This window comes from Neoarius graeffei, chromosome 3 (assembly GCF_027579695.1).
Source record: "Neoarius graeffei isolate fNeoGra1 chromosome 3, fNeoGra1.pri, whole genome shotgun sequence".
In the NCBI taxonomy this organism is placed as follows: Eukaryota; Metazoa; Chordata; class Actinopteri; order Siluriformes; family Ariidae; genus Neoarius; species Neoarius graeffei.
This window is the reverse complement of record NC_083571.1, coordinates 113,654,794-113,677,412: the sequence shown is the minus strand read 5'-3', so window position 1 is coordinate 113,677,412 and position 22,619 is coordinate 113,654,794. Positions and strand designations below refer to the sequence as shown.

The following is a 22,619-nucleotide window of genomic DNA, read 5'->3' as shown; positions in this document are numbered from 1 at the left end:
TGCAAAGCTGTCATCTAAGCAAAAGGTGCCTACTTTGAAGAATCTAAAATATAAAACATATTCTGGTTTGATTAACACCTTTTTTGTTTACCAAATAATTCCATATATATCTTCATAATGTCGATGACTTTAGTATTAATTTACAATTCAGAAAATTTTAAAATAATGAAAAGCCACTGAATTAGAGGCATTTCCAAACTTTTGACTGGTACTGTACATATTTTCTTTTTAAATATATCTACAAAAATATGACGCCCTGCCACCAGTGTCAAAGGGGATTCATTTGCTACCAACAAGTCTGATCCGTCCAGCCGTTTAACCTTGCTGTGACCATGACCCCGTTTGGATCAGTTCCCAAACATGAATTCATCTGCTGGTTACAATGATGATTCCATATAAATCCTACAAACATTCAACTCGTCTTTGAGATATCGTGCTATCAGATGGATGGACAACCTGAAATCATAACGGCTCCACCACCAGATAGAAGCATAATCAAAGATTTCATAAAGGATCTAAGGAATACCATGAACAGTTTTCTCCTGACATGAAAAGTTATTCTTAAGCCACACCAGCACCTACACGTCAAGGCGGAGGCGTTCAATCCAATTCAAAAGGGCCAGTGTGGGTGCAGGATTTCATTCCAACCAAGCAGAAGCCACACCTTCCAATCTATTGAAAGTCAAGGGAAGCCATGGCCTAAAGGCCAATTTATGCTGACAACCCAGTTCTCGCAGATGGCGTCTGCGTAGCCCCCCCCTTCGCAGACGCTCTGCGCGCACCTCCCAAAAATTGTGACCACCGCAGAAGCCTCGCAGACAAGAGGGCTCTGATTGGTCCACTCTACATCCGCTGTACACGCACTTCCGCTTCCCTACTTTCCTGGTTTGGTTCGTTTTCACGACCGCCATTTTTAAAAACACGAGCGAAGATGGAGCAGCACGAAGAGCAGTTGATTGAGGAAGTGAGGAAGTACGTACATCTATACGACTCCAGTTCTAGTCATTATAAGTAACCGGAGGATAGACACTCCACTAACCACACCCACCAACTACTCCTAGTGATTCCGCAACTTGGCGCCCCCTTGCGTTGTGGCGGTGAATAACATCGCGCACGCCTATTACTCCCCGCTCAACGATAAATTACAACTGTCTGCGAAAAGCTATCTGCGAAAGCCTTGTCGCAAGAGCATGCAGAGGCCCTTAAGGTTAGAGAAGCAGCTTTGGGACCAAAAGGTCACTGGTTCGATTCCGTGGACCAGCAGGACTGGCTGCTCCGGTAAGAGCAGTGGTGTACCTTGTGTCTGATTAGCCAAAGAAAAGCTGATGACGTGATAATCAGTTCGGGTGATGCCTGACTGAAAGTCAAGGTCAACTAATCAAACAGGTGGAATCGGGTGCGGTTCGTACTCGATTGGAACAAAAAGCCTGCAACCACACCCCTGTATTAAAGAGACAAATGCACCAGCTGCATTGAACCTGTGAAAAAAGGCGTCCTAATAGATTTCTGCACTACAGCGACTCACTCACTCACACTCTCTCTCACTCACTCACACAGAACAACGACAAGTATAAACAATTGCATTTGCTCTCTGCATGAAAATATAAAACTCACCAATTTTCTTTATTTACTATAGATGTACACCAGTTGAGAATGGTTAAGAGCACACACGAAGGCTAACGTATGACAGATCGCATCACAGATGAAAGAATTCCGAAATAAAAAGTTCTGAATTACAAATTGATAAAAATAGCATTTCAACTCTAAACATTTCTAATGCAAATAGCAACACGTACAGATGCTTGTGCCACTTTATAAACTGTATGTAGTTGCTAATAACGTTTTCATCTGTACATGAGAATTTGTACAAAGTAAGAGATCTACCATTTTATAATAGAAGATAAAATAATAGTACATAATATGTACAATATTAAATGAAGCCATGGAGCAGGGGTGCATACTAAAGGACACTTTGCAATGGTCGGTTCTTCAAGAGAAAAAGCCTCCAGAGATGTTCATTTAAAGCCATTTAATGCTGAAAACAAGCTCCTGTTTGCAGAGGAAAGGATGACACACACTGTAGTAGTGCTCTAATGCACTACCTACCTCTTTTAGAGCACTAGTACATGGATGGTGGGGGGGGAGAGAAGAGAAAAAAAAAAAGAAAAATGCATTGGCCTTTAGAAAGAGCTGAACATACCAGAAGTATGGAACAAAGTATTGGTGATTGCTATTCTTTGACAATTAAAAAGACTGATCACTGTAGTCCTATTTACAAACTTGCACATTCAAATCGAACAAGCTAATGCAAGCAAAAAGAACGAACAAAAATACTTTCAATCATTTTTGAACAATTCCCAAAGACATACAAGACCCCCAGAATGTTATGAGCCTCTCCTCAGCACCTAATGGAAGCTCAAACAATGGCCCAGGTCTTCTTTGGTGACTGACCCCTTGAAAATGGTTCCTCCAGGAACGATGACTTTTCAGTTGTCAAGACAACGGAAAAACTAAAATACAAAAACAGAAAGATGTGTCACAATGCTCTTGTGCACAAAACAAAATGCTCTTGTATTTTAGTTTTTCCGTTGTCTTGACAACTGAAACGTCATCGTTCCTGGAGGAACCATTTTCAAGGGGTCAGTCACCAAAGGGTTAACCTAACAAACCGAACTAACAAAAGAAACGGTTTAAGACGAATAAAAACAAGACGCCATTCTCTGTTGGACACAATATGGACCATGTGGCCTAATCTCTATTGTTCATTACGTTACTCCACCATTCAGTCATGTGGTGACTCCTCCAGCCACTGGTTATGTGGTCTAATTTCACCCACAGTGCATCTTTTATCAAAAGTCGCTGGATATCACCATCATCTCCTCCATCATCTAATTTGGAGGCATTTAGAAACAAAATTGGTTCTAAATTAGAAAACTTTGTGGCCTTTAGATCTTAATTCTTATCTTACAGCATTTCACCAAGGTTGTCTACCAGCGAAAAGGCACTCAATGTAAATAAAGGCTTTGTTTTAACAAACTGGTGCTTCTACATTTCCTTAAACTACCAGTCAGTGGATGTGAACTAAACAAAAAAAGTGTGCAGCTTGTCCCAAGTCCGCTAGAACAAACTCTAAAAGGACATTCTCAGACCCCTTAAAGTCTCAACCTAACGAACTGGATAATGCCAAAAAATACATCGTCGTATGGTGCGTTCTCACCATGAGGGCAGTTCCAGGCAGTTCTTCCACCATAAGGAACTCTTTGAAACGGCCATCACGGTCAAGGAAATACGGAAGCAAAAGCGTCAAATTGTTTACCATTGTTTGAACATCCACACAGTCTGGGTGAACTTATAGCCAGGTGCACTGAATAGCCTCTAAAAATATATTACAACAAAATAAATTGGCACAAGACCTAATTTCTACAGAGGAATATTTTCCTTTAGATATTCATCAAGGTTAGGAGCTTCCAAAAGTCTGGCAAGCTTAATTTAAAAGTAAAATATATACCATAAATCTGCTCCTTTTGCCAAACAGTGACACTTGGCTGACAGTCCCCATTGCTGGACCAGATAACACATGAAACATACATACGTACGTACATACAGCACACACACACAAACTGACGTGAACTACCAGTTTGAGGAACAAAGCTGGAGGCAATAGCAGCTATGTCCTAACATGGAGAAAAATAAAAGGTTAGAGATGGATACACATTTTCACCCAAAATCTGCACTCTCCCATCTTCACGGGTGGGGGGGTTGGGGGGGTCGAGAGGCTTTTGCTCAATTTAAACACAACGGTCAGCAGTCAAACTGCAAGTGCTCCTGTGCTGAAAACGACCCATTCGTGGTCTTCGCCCTAGCACCTACACTTTTAACGACAATTCATGGTAAGTGATAAGGAGGGGGAAGTCAGTGCAGATGTGTGTGACAAGAAAGGGAGAGATTTGTGGAAAAAAAGACCACACGAAAAAAACAAACAAACAAAAAAAAAAATAGTACACCTGAGAAGGTCTAAAATAAAAACTCCAGCGTAGGGGCACTGGCCGAGGGAGGGTCACTGTGGCTCTTTATAGGAGCAGAGCTAAGTGTGTGTCCAGGTTTCCAGGTCACACCAGGCCATCCTGTGCTGCTGCTGCTGCCTCTGCTGCTGTGCACTGGGCGCGCTGTTCTCGGCCTCTGCCTCTGAGCTGCTCCGCCCCTTTAGTGGCCATCACGGCTGGTTATCATGTCCTCCGCACGCCGGTGGGTTTCCAGGGCCTTTACTGTGGACATGTCATGAGGAAGCTCCGATTTGCGACGCATTAGTGGCCGCTCTCTCCGCTGCTCCCTCTGAAGCTACGGCACAAACGCAAGCAGGTTGGTTGTAGTAACAAAGAAGTGGGTTATCAGTCTGTAATGGCTACATTACACGTGACATCACTACTTGAATCTATAATACAGAATACACTGAATGACTGTGCTGGACTCAGGGATGAGAGTGGGTGGTCATCAAAAAAGCAGAAAACAAGATGGCGCCCAAAGCCAACCGGGGGGGGTGGGGGGTGCTTCAAGATGCCCCCCCCCCCCCCGGAAAATTTTGAAAAATAAGGCCTTACAAACCACTTGTCCTGCAATCTGAGCTGTAGTAGATAAAAAAAAATATATATCTGTTGTCTTTTTTATATATTTACATGAAAATGTTTCAAATCAATAGGAGTATTGTTTGAATTCAAGATAAAATCACATTCTACATTCAAGGGTATGGTTATAATTCATGATCAACAAAAACGACAAACTAAATTCACATTAAACTTAAGCTTTATTAATTATCAAAATGTTCATATATTAAATAAAATTTTAGGGTGACTGACCTTTTCTCCCCATGTCCTCATTAGTTGCATACGAGTTCTTCAAAAAGTCTTTTGAAATATTTAAGTTTTCAAAACTGTCAGCATTAATTCAGATTTACTGACTATCTACCACATACATGTTCAATGTACTAAATCGAACGAATGCTAAGTTTATGGGATGATGTCTATGTACACTTTATACAATTATTTACAGTTCACAGTCACTTCTCATTTTCATTTGATCATTTCGACGACTTCTTCAGCTTTTTGGCCAAAGACGAGAGCTTGTCAGTCCTCTCCGTTTTTTATAGACCCTTTTCAGTCACGTGACCTTCGTAAACGCGACCACCATTTTGGACATGTGGTGGACTTCGGCTCGAATCAGTTTGAATGCGAGGAAGGCGACAAACGAAAAACATAAAAGAAAAAGGAGCGAGATGCAGAAAACACCTTCACTATCCAGCGACGTAGGGCATTTACAGGGCGAGCAGAGGGAGAGGTATTTGCAAAAATTGAGGTTAGCAGGCTTAGAGAACGACGTTTACCTGCTTCCACCAGGATTGTTCACTGACATATGCTCTGGCTTGCTCCCCCTCAAATTAAGCAGCGCGCTCCGGAAGCTGGAGCGCGCTGCTTAATTTGAGGGGGAGCAAGCCGGAGCGCACTCCAGAACCTCGGCCGGAGCACTCCGGGAGCAAGCCGGAGCGCGCTGCTTAATTTGAGGGGGAGCAAGCCGGAGCGCACTCCAGAACCTCGGCCGGAGCACTCCGGGAGCAAGCCGGAGCGCGCTGCTTAATTTGAGGGGGAGGAAGCCGGAGCGCGCTGCTTAATTTGAGGGGGATCAAGCCGGAGCGTGCTCCGGAACCTCGGCCAGAGCACTCCGGGAGCAAGCCGGAGCGCGCTGCTTAATTTGAGGGGGAGCAAGCCGGAGCGCACTCCAGAACCTTGGCCGGAGCACTCCGGGAGCAAGCCGGAGCGCGCTGCTTAATTTGAGGGGGAGGAAGCCGGAGCGTGCTCCGGAACCTCGGCCAGAGCACTCCGGGAGCAAGCCGGAGCGCGCTGCTTAATTTGAGGGGGAGCAAGCCGGAGCGCACTCCAGAACCTTGGCCGGAGCACTCCGGGAGCAAGCCGGAGCGCGCTGCTTAATTTGAGGGGGAGGAAGCCGGAGCGCGCTGCTTAATTTGAGGGGGATCAAGCCAGAGCGCGCTCCGGAACCTCGGACGTCGGCTCCAGCAGCTATTTACACTGGATCCGGTGTAAATAGCTGCCGGATCATAATTACAGTAAACTAGTAAATACAGTAAAGGAAAAACTTGAGACTGAAAGGTTTTAACAGTCATCCAAATGACTGAACATAAACATTGCTACAGTAACATACCAGCTACTATGTTGTTGACATTAGCTAGTCAACAATAGCTACTACAGAAGAACAAAGAGGTTACAATGGGTTATTTTAGCCTATTTGGTTACACACTCGCCGCCACAGAACGTTAACAGCAATGTAATGCCTTTTCTGGCTAATTTTATTCATCTTACCTCCAACAAAGTGGTCACTACACAAGCGTTGGTATGCTGAGGGAGGGCTGCCAATCTTTCCTGTTAATGGCCGCTATCCATCTTCTCCGTCGGGATCCGATAAAATGATAACCCTTGCCTTGTTTGTTGATGGTTACTACATCCAGGTGCACAACAATATAGTGGCATGATGAAAGTCTTGCTGAAAGTAAAAACTTTCTTTGCTGCCGTTCCTCAGTGTTAAACTACTGGTAGTACATGTCCAAAAAGGCGGCCGCGTTTGTCATGACGTCACGTGAAAAAGGTCCATACCAGCATTGATTTCACGTACCTTTGCTTCGTCTCGCTTGTCAATTGTATTCGGCATTTTGAGTAAAAAAAGCCGATACGAAAGAGAAACGTATTTTTGAACAGCAGCGACGATGAACATGTGCAAGTTTCGATAAAATAGAACAGATGCAGGTACTTTTGTAAGAACTGTTATGATTGGCTTTTGTTCTCTCCCACACTCTTGTAAGAACTGTTACGATTGGCTATCATGCTCTCGCCAGCGATGTTTTGGCCAATTACATTGTAGATGTAACACATTCTACCGTGAGACTTAGCGAGACTAAAGATGGCGAAAATGTAAACATGTAACATCATCGTAGGAATGAATTACGCTTGAGTATCACGAAGGAACATACCCCAACCCCCCTCAATAAATGAAAAAAAAAATCTCAACGGATTTGGCATAATATAAAAAGGTTGATTTTTACTCAGAAAAAGCGGAAATCCGCCGAAAAGCGGAAAACTCTCATCCCTGTGGACTCTCAGGTAGAAAGAATGCACTAAAACTAAGCTGGAAAACATGAAAACGTTTTAGCGTGCAGGTTTACATTTAAAATTCAAATCAAGTTTTTTTGTTTGTTTGTTTGTTTTTTTTAAACCACGCCCAACATTTCTTTGCTTGCTCTGGCCAGCTCACTAAACAGCAGCAAACATTAGACTAGGCACTTAGTAAAACAAACAAACAAACAAACAAAAAAAAAAACTATAATTACTTCGATACGACTGACAAAACAGTTAAAACCTGCCGAAAGTGTAAAATTGTGATAAAAAGTATTAATAATTAAAAAGAAATCCTCAGAGTGGTGGTGGTATTTACCTGTGTAGCTTCTTCTTCTACTGTCTTTTTGAGGGCTGCGACATCATCCATTCCTACACTGTCTGTTTCAATCTCCATTGGGCTACTCAAGCTGGTTGAGTCAATATACAAGAGGAACTGCAAAACAAATAATCACCACAAACAGGAATAAACCAAATAATAATGCACCTGAAGATAATGCTGATGTGGTAATGAAGTAGCAGCTGAATCCTCTAGATTTTTTACAATACAATTATGAGGCTTAAATTTTTCAGTTGTCTTTCACTAGCGATACTAAAGTAACTAGAGCGGCGGCTACAATTATCGACACCTTAACGATCTTTTGGCGGTTGCAAAAGTAGAAAAGACTTTCAACAGAGATCTTGCAGTCACGTGACCGGAAAGTACACAACCGCCATCTTGTCGGTCAAAAACACCGCTGAATACTGCTGCACTCGTGTACAGAATGGATCAATTTCAACCGACGGACTACACGGCTCATTTTTCTAATGAACAGATAACTAGATACATGTCTAAAATAAACGATCTACAGATTTGTGACCCTTATGGCTTTCCAGACGGAGTTTTCACGACCGGATTTTGAACTGCCAGCGGAATACCCAGACATGTATAATTACCTCATTAACTTTCCCTCGCTGTTCAGTGGTGAAGCACTGCGTGCTTATAAATCTCTGGACAGTTATCTTTACAGAAATTCAGGATTTGTCAGCGACTCAGATGTGGCATCTTGTAAACAAGAATCCTCATTGGACGGGTAAGTCACTTAAGTATTGAGTATAGCACTGACCAGCCGATTATAGAATAGAATAAGGTAATTCCAGTTGTAATTCCAAATCGTCCGTGTTGTTTACATGGATCTGGCGTTGGAGAGGTAGAGGCTTGGCAGTGGAGGTTTGAGCGGCTGTTTTCTGAGCTTAGTCAACAGGCCGGCTCTGCCTGCAGCCTCGCTTTTGCTTCCGCTCCCGGCACCGCCTCCTTCGCTTTGCTTCCGATAACAATCCACGGAGACCCCGCTGGTCTCACTATCTCGTCCGGAATGTTTTTTTTTTTTCTCGTCTGGAATGTTGTGCATGCGATGGAAATCACTACAAACCGTCATTTTCTGCTGGAAACCAATGTCCAGTAAGTCCATACGGTTGTAGTGGATATTGAAGTCCGGTACAGACAAACAACACGCAAAAATGCACACAAAAAACATAAAAACGTGCACAGGTAGGGAGAGCTTGTAGCCGCAGCCGTTGTAGTAGAATTGTATATAGTAGGGTTTTCCAGAAGAAAAGGTAGAAGTAAAAGCAGAAGTAGAAGGCGGAATATGGCGTTTGACCGACAAGATGGCGTCTGTCACAATCTGGATCGGCTGTGACGTCACATGCAAGTGCTCCATACGTAAATTGTGCACGAATAATTACTCAAACCTCCACTAGGGGGGGTTGATTCCCGATTACTTGGCGTATCAGATCACATGACATCGTTCCACAATTATTGACACCTTTGTCCACAGTTAGACATCCAGAGAGAGAGAGAGAGCGCAAAATATCTTTTATATAAATATATGGATGTTGATATAAATGAGGAAGTAATTCTAATGTTTGTAAACAAATGAACTGAATGTTTAACCTGCATCAGAAAATCCTTTTGTTCCACTTTCTACCCGCTTTAAGTATTTCCATAGATCACATTTTGTTCATCGTTCGTTGTTGTTTGTATTAATTTCTAGTTTACCAATAAACGTCAACAGGCAATTGATATTGTAACCGCATGAACATCCAGGTCAAAGGTCGCATCTCATTCCTCGAACCAAAATATAAAACGTCTACTGATATTGTAATATGTGGTCGATATTTACAACAAACTGCAAAAAAAAAAAAAATTCTGAATGGAATAGAAAAATCTGAACATTTCAAGCATTTTTTTTTTAAATGCTAGGAATTTAATTCTGCTCCAATTCTATTTATTGCAATCGGATTCCAAATACTCTATAAATATTCCATTCTGTTATGAATCAGTAAAAAAATGACTATAAATCACAGCACTTTTATTTTTTTTAAAGTACTTCATCGACTTCAACAGTGTGACACAAAGATCGATCCATAACAGTTGTAAATGTCCCTTAATCCCACAGGGTGTCGATAATGGTGGACACCGGTGAAAGTGATCACTATTATCGACACCTCACGTGATTCTCAAACGCGCGTTTAGATACAAAATGGCGGCTGTCAAATGAAAGAGTCAGAAACAAAGTAGGTTTCGACGAGGAGATCATGAAATATCGGTGAATTTGATCAGTAAAAACACGCCCATGATCTTTCCACCATGCTCACCTGCGATGATAACGTCCGGGTTTTCCGAAAAATTGTTGATTGTGCTAAAAAATTCCATCTCAGGTAACAAGTTACGTCATCAGACAAGATCAAAGTGCGAGCGCAGGGTCTTCCGGTTGATAATTAACCGATAATAACCGTTGTAACTGAAACTCACCTTTGTAAAATTGTTTTATATTATATTGATAAATCTGAAAAGGCGTCGATAATTATGGACTGTCGATAATTGTAGCCGCTGAGGTTATGATGTGGCACTCATCTGTAACCCCTAACTGTATTTAAAAACTGTGCTTATAATGGAACAAGTAAAGCTTTTACATATCTGTACTTAAATGAACAATACAGTTTAAAATCTTGTTCTTGTTATATTTTAACATCATGGCCTAATGCAGGAGTGTCAAACTTATTTTGGTTCAGGGGCCACATACAGCCCATCTGATCTCAAGTGGGCCGGACCAGTAAAATAATTGCAAAAATAACCCGTCAACTCCAAATCTTTAGCATAGTTTTTTCAGTAGGCTAGGCTTTATGCTTCAGCCTACATTTGTAGCCTACATAATCACTGATCACAAGGGATCTAGATTATTACACATTTATTCACAGAGGCGCCAATGGATTTGAAATAAGGGCCTGTTTACACGAGGACGCTGTCGGTAAAAACGACTAAATATTTTATCGGAAGTGCCTTTCGTCTACACGGGGACGGCGTTTCCGAGGCTGAAAAACGGAAAAAATTGAAAACGCCTTCCAGAGTGGATAAGTTAAAAACAGCCCCCGTTGCATATCCGTCTAAACTACCCAATACGCGAAACTCTGCTCGGATCTGCTCACGTCGGGTACGCGTTTACGTCATACATATGTCATATACTGCACATGCCAGCCCGGGAAGTAAGAAAGTAAGTAAAAAAGTAAGAGCATGTCTGATTACATCGATCCAACGGACCTTCAAGCTGCTCTGGCAGCTTTAATAAACGTCCAGGAGTCCTTCGAACATCTATACCGAATCTGCACATATACCGTTAATGAACAGAGGCGGGTATAGTATGCTCTTACTTTTTTACTTACTTTCTTACTTACCATAGCCAGAGCAGTCAAAGTTTTCGCGGCGCAGATGTGCAGATCAGACAAGACGGAAGACGTTGCGCATGCGTGCAGACATAGCGGAGGTCTTTCACAGCACCACCTAGCCGCCTGGCATGCACATCCAATTGAATTCCACACATTTATGCGTCACCGTATAGACGCAGATTTCCTCCTTGAAAACGGTCGTGTAGATGCGGAAAAAAGTGAGAACGAAAACGGACTTTTGCGTTTTTGTTTCAGACCGTCCCCGTGTAAAGTGGGCCTCACTCTCAAACAACCGGTTTATTTTTATACAGTTGAGTGAATACATTTTTACATCTGACAACCTGAACCAACTCCCCACACTAACGTTGGCAAAGGCAGATTGCTTTTCAGGGCACACGACTTCTGCAGCCTTCAGCATGCATTTTTTCACGAGTTCACCATCAGAAAATGGCTTGGATGCTTGCACCAACTCGTTTGCAATAAGCTTTCACTGCTCCATCACTGACCTCACGGCTGCGAGTAAATGCAGACTGCTGTTTCTTCAGACCAGCTAACAATTCGTTTATCTTCTCTTTTCTTAATTGTCCATACAAAAAAAAATATTTCCATCAGGCTTTTGAACCACGGATTATAATCACCATCTACCTCTATATTTCCATCAGGCTTTGAGCCACGGATTATATTAGCAATTTTGCACAAGACATTGCACAGTATATCTACCTCTATGTTGGCACATTGTTTGCCTCTTTTTCTTTTTTTTTTTAAATGTTATCTTCATTTTTCACTCTACCTTTATATTTTGCATTCCATATGCACTTTATATTTTATATATACAGTGAGAGTAAAAAGTATTTGATCCCTTGCTGATTTTGTTGGTTTGCCCACTAATAAAGACATGATCATTCTATACTTTTAATGGTAAATGTATTCGAACATGGAGAGACAGAATATCAAAAAGAAAATCCAGAAAATAACTTTAAAGAATATATTTTAATTGATTTGTATTTCATTGAGGGAAATAAGTATTTGATCCCCTAGTATGCATTAGGAGTTCTGGCTTTCACAGACCAGTTAGACACTCCCAATCAGCTTGTTACCTGAATTGAAGACACCTGTTCTAACTAATCACCTGTATGAAAGACACCTGTTCTAACTAATCACCTGTATGAAAGACACCTGTTCACAGAATCAGACAATCAGACAGATTCCAAACTCTCCAACATGGGTAAGACCAAAGAACTCTCTCAGGACCTCAGAGACAGGATTGTTGACCTGCACAAATCTGGAATGGGCTACAAAAACATTAGCAAGATGCTGGGTATTAAAGTAACAACCATTGGTGCAATTGTGAGAAAATTTAAGAAGTATAACATGACCATCGATAGACCTCGGTCTGGTGCTCCACAGAAGATTTCACCTCGTGGGGTGGCAATGATCATGAGAACTGTGAGAAATCGGCCTGCAACCACACAGCGGGAGTTGGTGAATGACCTCAAGGCAGCTGGGACCACAGTCACCAGGAAAACAATTGGCAACACTTTGTGCCGCAATGGATTAAAATCCTGCAGTGCCCGAAAGGTACCCCTGCTTAAGAAGGCACATGTGGAGGCCCGCCTAAAGTATGCCAATGATCACCTCAAAGATGTACAAAGTGATTGGGAGAAGGTTCTGTGGTCAGACGAGACCAAAATTGAACTATCTGGCCTAAACTCTACTCGTCATGTGTGGAGGAAGAAAAATGCTGCCTATGACTCCAGGAACACTGTGCCCACCGTCAAGCATGGAGGTGGAAGCATTATGTTTTGGGGGTGTTTCTCTGCCAAGGGCACAGGGCTACTTCACCGCATCAGTGGGAAGATGGATGGAGCCATGTACCGTGCAGTCCTGAGGGACAACCTCCTCCCCTCTGCCAGGAAGTTGAAAATGGGCCGTGGTTGGGTCTTCCAACATGACAACGACCCGAAGCATACAGCAAAGGCAACAAATGGCCCTTTTCCACTACCCTTTTTCAGCTCACTTCAGCTCGCTTCAGCTCACTTCAGCCCGACACGGCTCGCGTTTCGACTACCAAAAACCAGCACGACTCAGCTCGTTTCAGCCCTGCTTAGCCCCTAAAACTCGCACCGTTTTGGAGTGGGGCTGAAGCGAGCCAAGCCGTGCCGAGTGAGGTTGGGGGCGTGAGCAGACACTCCCCTGTGCACTGACTGGTGAGGAGGCGTGTCCTCACATGCCCACACACGCCCCGCGAGCACGCTGGGACCTGTAAACACCGCAAACCCGGAAGGAGAAGAATTACGAGAATTTCTGAAGCCTTATGCGCCTCGCCTCATCTATACGCTCTTGCCAGTATCTGTCCGCGTTGTCGGTGACAACAAGCCACAGCACCAAGACCAGCAACACTAACGACTTCATGTCCTCCATGTTTATTGTTTACTATCCGGGTCGTGAGACTACCGCTTAAAAGATCACTGATGTCACTGTTTGCGCTGCTTAACGACATCACGCGACGTCCACCCACTTTCGCTAACTCCACCCAATGTGTCCACCCACTTCCAGCCAGCACGGTTCAGCGCGGTTGTAGTCGAAATGCAACTCCAACAGCCCCGCTCAGCTCGACTCAGCACGGCACGGCTCAGCCCGACTCAGCCGCGTTTGTAGTGGAAAAGCGGCAAAAGGAGTGGCTCAAGAAGAACCACATTAAGGTCATGGAGTGGCCCAGCCAGTCTCCGGACCTCAATCCAATCGAAAATCTATGGAGGGAGCTGAAGGCCCGAGTTGCCAAGCGACAGCCCACCAACCTTAATGATTTATGGCCCTTTTCCACTACCCTTTTTCAGCTCACTTCAGCTCGCTTCAGCTCGACACGGCTCGCGTTTCGACTACCTCAGAGCGGCGCGACTCAGCTTGCTTCAGCCCTGCTTAGCACCCAAAACTCGCACGGTTTTGGAGTGGGGCTGAAGCGAGCCAAACCGAGCTGAGTGGGGCTAGGGGCGTGAGCAGACACTCCCCTGTGCACTGATTGGTGAGGAGGAGTGTCCTCACATGCCCACACACGCCCCGCGAGCACGCTGGGATCTGTAAACACCGTAAACCCGGAAGAAGAATTACGAATTACGAGAATTTCTGAAGCCTTATGCGCCTCGCCTCATCTATACGCTCTTGCCAGTATCTGTTTGCGTTGTCGGTGACAACAAGCCACAGCACCAAGACCAGCAACACTAACGACTCCATGTTTATTGTTTATTAGCCGCTTAAAAGCTCACTGATGTCACTGTTTGCGCCGCCTAACGACATCACGTGACGTCCACCCACTTTCGCTAACTCCACCCAATGTGTCCACCCACTTCCAGCCAGCACGGTTCAGCGCGGTTGTAGTCGAAATGCAACTCCAACAGCCCCGCTCAGCTCGACTCAGCCCAACTCAGCACGGCACGGCTCAGCCGTGTTGGTAGTGGAAAAGCGGCATTAGAGAGGATCTGAAAAGAAGAGTGGGCCAAAATTCCCCCTGATATGTGCGCTAACCTTGTGGTTAACTACAACAAACGTCTGTCCGCTGTGCTTGCAAACAAAGGCTTTGCCACCAAATATTAAGTGCTTTTGGCTAGAGGGATCAAATACTTATTTCCCTTAATGAAATACAAGTCAATTAAAATATATATTCTTTAAAGTTATTTTCTGGATTTTCGTTTTGATGTTCTGTCTCTCCATGTTAAAAGTATAGAATGATCATGTCTTTATTAGTGGGCAAACCAACAAAATCAGCAAGGGATCAAATACTTTTTACTCTCACTGTGTGTGTGTGTATATATATATATATATATATTTATTTCTTTTTATTTTGGTAAGCATAGTTTGGTCGGGCAGTTGCAAATTAAGAATGTCATTACCCAATAATAAACCGCTGTGTCTGTTATTGTGTATATGACAAATAAAAATCTTGAATCTTGAAATTGTGAAATTTTTCTTTATGATGAGTCTCATAGAGGCGCCAAATATTATATTCTTGTTGATTACATACCAAGTTGATTACATACCAAGCACACTGGTTTTGTATTCAGCTCTGTGAATAAATAATACTCAGTCCATTTTTCCTGGAAAACTCTGCACTCTACGTCAACTTTTCTTTTTTTTGACAAAGACATTTTGGTAATGGGGGCATCACTCTTGATAATTTTGATAGCAACTTAATAGTGGTGAGGCAAGACTGCCATTCATGGAATCAGACAGCATATCTGGGCACGTTGCTAAAATGTGCTGTTTATTTCCTGATCTCTTGTTATGTCAGTGCTGCTTTTTTTGGCTGCCCCTAGCGGCTGAATTGAGCATTTCGGTTATTTCTTTAAAAATTCACAAGTCGTCACAGGAACGGGCTAGAGATTTACTTTTTTTTTTTTTGACATCCTTAGAAATTTTTTCTCTCCAAGTCTGGGGCCGGATTAAACCATCTAGCGGGCTGTATGTTTGACACCCCTGGCCTAATGTTTACAGAAGCAGCTTTGGGACCAAAAGGTCGCAGGTTTGATTCCCTGGACCAGCAGGAATGGCTGTTTAAGCCAATTCAGATAGTCCAGCTGAGTAGCTTAAATTCAATTCCTGGCTCTTTTTTTTTTTTTTTTTTTGTATTTTGATTAGGCAATCAATACCTCAAGTTCACTCAGGTTTCAAAGAAGCCTTTATGTCAGGAGGAACACTGAGCTCCTTAGCACCTCCGTGAGAAACCAAATCAATCATTACTATGCATTTTGTCTTTACAAATGAGGAACAACCCAGTCCTTGCAGATGGCGTCGCAGATAGCGTCTGCGTAGCCCCCCCCCAACCTTCGCAGACGCTCTGCGCGCACCTCCCAAAAATTGTGACCACCGCAGAAGCCTCACAGACAGCGTCGCAGACAAGAGGGCTCCGATTGGTCCACTCTACATCCGCTGTACACGCACTTCCGCTTCCCTACTCTCCCGGTTTTTGTTTTGTTTTCACGACCGCCATTTTTAAAAACACGAGTGAAGATGGAGCAGCACGAAGAGCGGTTGATCGAGGAAGTACGTACATCCATAGACATAGGATGTCTATGCGTACATCTATACGACTCCAGTTCTAGTCATTATAAGTAACCGGAGGATAAACACTCCACTAACCACACCCACCAACTACTAGCGATTTCGCACCCCCTTGCGTTGTAGCGGTGAATAACATCGCGCATGCCTATTACTCCCCGCTCAACGATAAATTACAACTGTCTGCGAAAAGCTGTCTGCGAAAGCCTTGTCGCAAGAGCATGCAGAGGCCTTAAGATGGCACTCACCTGGGGGTTTGACTTGGCCAGGTTTTCTATTTTTATCCAGGCTTCCTCACGCTCTTTCCACTTTAGCTTCTCTCTAGAAGACAAAGGAAAGTGGTTTGAGGAAGACAGACAAATTAAAAAAACAAAAAGAAGTTCAAGCATTTCTTTTTTTTTTTTTTTTTACTTGTTTTTCTCTGCTCTGAACTGCTGTGTGCAGTCATCGAAGAGTTTCTGGTTCATCTCCATAAAGAGCTTCAAAGCATTGTAGATCAAACCATGGATTGTTCTGGAGGAAAGGAAGACGAGATGATTTAACACCTGTCCAAGTTTTAGATCAAATGTTAAAGGAAAATGCAATATCAAAAGTATAAAAACTGTGGAAGGGGAAAAAAAAAAAAAAAAAGATCACACCTTAATTTGAAAAAGCATCTTAACCATTGGGTATTTATTGAGTCAATTTGTTTTGAAACTTTTTTTTAAGTGCTATCAAGAAGAGAGCTTACAACAAGGCACAAATACAGAAAATTCTATATAAATACAATTTCATAGTTTGTAGACTGTTTTTGTTTATATCTATGAAAAGGTTTAAAGCAGGCATGTTTTTTCCCCCCACCTCATGACTCTACTTTGAAACTATTTTGCACAACTCTAAAAGGGAATTTAGCATAAAGAGGCCAGAAAAGGTCTACTGTAAGAGAACGTGACTCACTTGTTCCAGTGGGTTTTGGAGTTGCGGTAAAGAGACGGAAACATGATGGGAAGGATTCTGGCTGCATTGTCACTGATTAGACTCATGATGTACTCGTTGTTCCAGTAATACAGGGCCCGCTCTGCAACCTGTTACAAAACACAGCAACCACAAAAATGCAGCGTTATGGAACTCATGAACACATTAGCAATTTTTAAAATCCAAAACTAAACGTATAATTTTTATAATGCCTTTTTAGATTCGATCGACAATTATTATTAAGCACCAGCAAGTTCATATTAAAACTTGGTGGTGTCAGTGTAACGTATTCGTTGTTAATCCGCATTAGAAAAGCGAATCTACCCGTGACGACTCGTAATAAACCTGAATTGTCCTATAAATTAATTTGTCAGTAGAAACAGAGATAAAATGTTGATTATGGCAGACAAATTGGATGCCACTGAATACCGTATTTTTCGGACTATAAGTCACACTTTTTTTCATGGTTCGGCTGACCATGCGACTTATACTCCGGTGCGACGTATATGTTTTTTTTTTTTCACCGCGGAATAACTGGAGCTGATGCTGAGTCTGACGACAGCCACGCAGAAGAGGAGGAAACGGCGCTTCATCTGCCGCTGGAGGCAGAGTTGTTCAGAAGCGACACCGAGGATGAGGAATTCAATGGATTTGCTGATTTGGAGTGAAATCATCAGCTTGATAAACTTGATTGACCTGTGTTTTATTATTAATGATAGGCCTATAGTTATTTAAATAAGTTATGTAGTGATTTTAGGCAGTGCTTAATTTGTGAAGTGGGAGGTCCCAGAACGCAGGAGGTGGGTGGGTCCGGCGACTCAAAAAAAAAAAAAAAAGGTGGGGGATGGTTTACTAACTTTACGCACATGCGCTTATTGTGTGTGTAAAATAATAATAATATCGGACATTATGATCTTAGAAAACGCTTTAGTGACAAACAGTTACAGACAGTAATATGTCGTGATATTATATTATAAAATATTAATTTTTATTAGTCTATATATTAAATTATATATTACATTTATCTTCTAAAATAACAGACTGTACTCATCACAACCGGTTTATTTCACCATTGGAGATCAGATCACACAAGACATGAGTTAAATGACTCATTTTAAGGATTTAAGTAGGGGATTTAAAAGTGGTTGTTGTTTTGTTTTTTTTTTTCACTAGACGGTTGTTTTTACTACCGTACCTGTCTTTGGAGATGATATACCTATAGCCTACTTGACCTCTGATTTGATGAAATAAAATTCGACAAAAATGAAGAATGACACTCCTCGATGATGACTACAGCTTTAATAACACAGATGAAAGAGCCATGGGGCGATAATAAGCCCTACCGGTAAAAATATTCTAAAAGCAAACTGATTAATGCATCAGTAATAGGCTACTAATATTAGTTATAATAATAATATAGGCTATTAGTAATAACGATAGTGATAGTATTAAAGATAGTAGTAGATATTTAAAATAATCAGACTAGGTACTTACAGGGCAAAGGGCACGTTATCACTGCTCAGCTGTTCGTTTATTAAATAAACAATGCAGTCGCACAGTAACCACGCGCCACTTATCAGATAGAATCACAGATTCTATGGATAGAATAACCCTTCAAAAAAGTGCGACTTATAGTCCGGTGCGACGTATATATGTTTTTTTTCGTCTTCATAATGCATTTTTTGGCTGATGCGACTTAAACTCCGGAGCGACGTATAGTCCGGAAAATACGGTAATCGGTTTCAAGTCTTCAGTGAGCAGATATTTTTCTAACTTGGACGACTTAAAAATATCTCCTGGATGGATCGATAATTCAATAAATAAAATAGACAAGCGTCATCAAGAGACGACATATCCCCCTGGCTCCCACATGAAAATCTCAAAAAAAAAAAAAAAAAAAAAAACACACAACTCCTCTAGTCACTTACAGTGCCTTGAAAAAGTATTCATACCCCTTTTCACATTTTTCCACCTTACAACCACGAACTTAAAAGGTTTTTTATTGAGATTTTATGTGATGGACCAACACAGAGTAGCACATAATTGTGAAGTGAAACGAAAATGATAAATGGTCTTCAAAATTTTAAACAAATAAGTATCTGAAAAATGTGGTGTGCATTAGTATTCAGCCCCCCTGTACTCTGATACCTCTAAATACAATCCAGTGCAATCAATTGCCTTCAGAAGTCATCTAATTAGTTAAGAGTCCTACTGTGTGTAATTTACTCTCAGCATAAATACACTTGTTCTGTGAAGGCCTCAGTGGTTTGTTAGAGAACACTGAAGAACAAACAGCATCATGAAGACCAAAGAACTCACCAGACAGGTCAGGGATAAAGTTCCGGAGAAGTTTAAAGCAGGGTTAGGTTATAAAAAAATATCCCAAGCTCTGAACATCTCAAGAAGCACTGTTCAATCCATCATTCAAAAATGGAAAAAGTATGGCACAACTGCAAATCTACCAAGACATGGCCGTCCACCTAAACTGACAGAGCGAGCAAGGAGAGCACTGGTCAGAGAAGCAGCCAAGAGGCCCATGATCACTCTGGAGGAGCTGCAGAAATCCACAGCTCAGGTGGGAGAATCTGTGCACAGGACAACTACAAGTCGTACACTCCACAAATCTGGCCTTTTTGGAAGAGTGGCAAGAAGAAAGCCATTGTTGAACGACAGGCATAAGAAGTCCCGTTTGCAGTTTGCCAGAAGCCATGTAGGGGACACAGCAAACATGTGGAAAAAGGTGCTTTGGTCAGATGAGACTAAAGTTGAACTTTTTGGCCTAAATGCAAAGCGCTATGTGTGGCGGAAAACTAACACTGCTCATCACCCTGCACACACCATCCCCACTGTGAAACATGGTGGTGGCAGCATCATGCTACGGGGATGCTTTTCTTCAGCAGGGACAGGGAAGCTGGTCAGAGTTGATGGGAAGATGGATGGAGCTAAATACAGGGCAATCCTGGAAGAAAACCTGTTGGAGGCTGCAAAAGACTTGAGACTGGGAAGGAGATTCACCTTCCAGCAAGACAATGACCCTAAACATACAGCCAGAGCTACAATGGAATGGTTTAGATCAAAGAATATTCATGTGTTAGAATGGCCCAGTCAAAGTCCAGACCTAAATCCCATTGAGCATCTGTGGCAAGACTTGAAAATTGCTGTTCACAGACGCTCTCCATCCGATCTGGCTGAGCTTGAGCTATTTTGCAAAGAAGAATGGGCAAAAATTTCAGTGTCTAGATGTGCAAAGCTGGTAGAGACATACCACAAAAGACTTGCAGCTGTAATTGTAACTGAGATCATCATCTTTGGCCCAAAATCCATCCTTCCCACCTGTCAGAACTTCTCACTCTGTATCGATGGCCACTCTGTCATTCCCTCCCCCCTCGTCAGAAACCTTGGAATCTACATGGATCCTGCACTCTCGTTCAAATTACACATTAATCATGTAACCAAAACATCCTTTTTCCACCTACGAAACATTGCACGCCTGCGACCCACTCTTTCCACCCCAGCTGCAGAGACATTAAAATTCATGCCTTTATCACCTCCAGACTCGACTACTGCAATAGCATCCTGTATGGCCTTCCCTCTACTGTTCTTCAAAAACTACAATATGTTCAAAACTCTGCTGCCCGGCTGCTCACCCGCTCTCCCTCCAGAGAACATATCACCCCTGTCCTCCGTCAACTTCACTGGCTTCCCATAAAACAATGCATACACTTCAAGATCCTCCTCATCACCTACAAGGCCCTCAACAACCTTGCACCCTCGTACCTGACTGATCTCCTTCATCGCCACTCCCCCACCCGCTGACTACGCTCTGCAGATGCCAACCTCCTCACTCCCATCGCCACGTCCAAGTACCGGACCCTCGGAGACAGAGCCTTCGCCATCGCTGCACCCCACCCTCTGGAACTCCCTCCCCCTGGCCATCCATAACTCCGATACACTACTTTCCTTCAAGCGCCATCTCAAACCCACCTGTTCAAGACTGCATATGACACTTGACACGTCACCTTCCTGCAGATCACCTTCCTATTTATCTGTTGTGTGTGTGTATACACACACACACACACGTGTGTATTTTTGAACCTCCTGTAAAGCGTCTTTGAGTACCATGAAAAGCGCTATACAAAACAGATGTATTATTATTATTATTATTATTATTAATTGCAGCAAAAGGTGGCTCTACAAAGTATTGACACGGGGGGCTGAATACTAATGCACACCACATTTTTCAGATTTTTATTTGTTTAAAATTTTAAAGACCATTTATCATTTTCGTTTCACTTCACAATTATGTGCTACTCTGTGTTGGTCTATCACATAAAATCTCAATAAAAAACTTTTAAGTTCGTGGTTGTAAAACGGAAAAACGTGAAAAAGTTCAAGGGGTGTGAATACTTTTTCAAGGCACTGTAACATAACTGTCCGGTTTCATGAAAAAAAAAAATCCTAAGTTTTTGTGGCTACTGCCTCATCGAGGCAAAGCCACGATGTCATCGTGTTGTAAGAACGAGTAACGAGTGCACTGCGCGTGCGCATAAGCATTGCAATCACCAGAACGGCAAACTGCGATCTCACGATACGAACGGTTGATCTCGTTATCAAAAAGGTACACAAGAGCGAGTATAAGAATGAACGCAATAGCAAAACTTCGTAACCAACCAGCACTTATCCTGATCAAGTTCGATTACCCGTTCTACTTCTTGATAAACTTCGGAACCAATAACGAAATAAGAGAAACCTTGTTATAACTTTGTAGTATCGGAAGATAATCGGGAGATTAAAAGAAAAACTAAATTCACCTCGTAGTTCACCAAGGCTATTGATTCGATATTAAGTGGTGTTTATTTTAAGAAAACTGACCTTTTGATTATCACAGCTTTTATTCAGTCCTTCTGAAAAGTTTTGTAAGATTTTTTTTTTTTTGGCAGATATTTACACCAAGAATTCCAGCCATTCAACAAAAACTCGGAGGCAGCGAAGACAACGTTGGAATCTTCTGAGCGATCCGCTCAGTTTGCAATTACAAAAAAGTCCCATGTGGGAATAAATCAGCTTCTTCGGGGGTAATTGAGCCCTTTTGAGGGATTGTTTTAGAGCAGAGGTGGGTAAACTACGGCCCGTGGGCCACATCCTGCCCGTTGGCGTTTTTAATCCGGCCCGCGGAAGACAATCATATAAACGCGATTGAGCAGATCTATAAACTATAAGCGTCAGTGTTATCACGTAGACAGGTGTTCTAGAGATCCGTCTTTCCAGTTAGTCGTATTCACACGAGATTACATTTGCAGAGTGGTGCAGCGCGTGCCATGGAAGTCATTCTGGCGCCCGTGCCACTGATGATCTCGAGAACACAGGATAAAACTTTACAGTGAGTGGTCCTAAAAAAAGAAAAGTGGACAGTGAGTGCCGGGTGTTCAATAAAGAATGGACGACTAAGTATTTTTTTGCTGAAGTCCGATCAAAGGCTGTATGTCTTATTTGCAAAGAAACCGTTGTAGTTTTAAAGGAATATAACATCAAACGGCACTTTTCCTCCAAGCATGCTAATTATGCTAACAACCAGTCAGCGCAAGCACGGACGAATACAGCTCAGCGGTTGCTGAGTGAATGTGAGTATTAACACTATGTTGGAGCTGTAATAAGATGGTAGTCACATGTTTACAGACATAATAATATAAAAAGTATAACTCTTAGTAATTTTGGTTGTCGTGGGTGGCT

The 22,619-nt window shown here is 42.5% G+C and overlaps 1 protein-coding gene across 4 annotated transcripts in view; it reads right to left on the bottom strand.

Moving 5' to 3' along the window:
- Nucleotides 1-1,604: 1,604 nt before the first annotated feature.
- The window catches only part of ppp2r5cb (protein phosphatase 2, regulatory subunit B', gamma b), an 88,230-nt gene continuing 67,215 nt past the window's right edge, over nt 1,605-22,619 (bottom strand). For all 4 annotated transcript variants that reach the window (XM_060917915.1, XM_060917916.1, XM_060917914.1 and 1 more), the window contains 5 exons: nt 16,872-16,999; nt 16,347-16,448; nt 16,184-16,256; nt 7,495-7,611; nt 1,605-4,338 (listed from right to left, as the gene is read on the bottom strand). In XM_060917915.1, the coding sequence (XP_060773898.1) occupies nt 4,204-4,338; nt 7,495-7,611; nt 16,184-16,256; nt 16,347-16,448; nt 16,872-16,999 (555 nt within the window). In that variant the 3' untranslated portion in view covers nt 1,605-4,203. The remainder of the gene's footprint in view (nt 4,339-7,494; nt 7,612-16,183; nt 16,257-16,346; nt 16,449-16,871; nt 17,000-22,619) is intronic.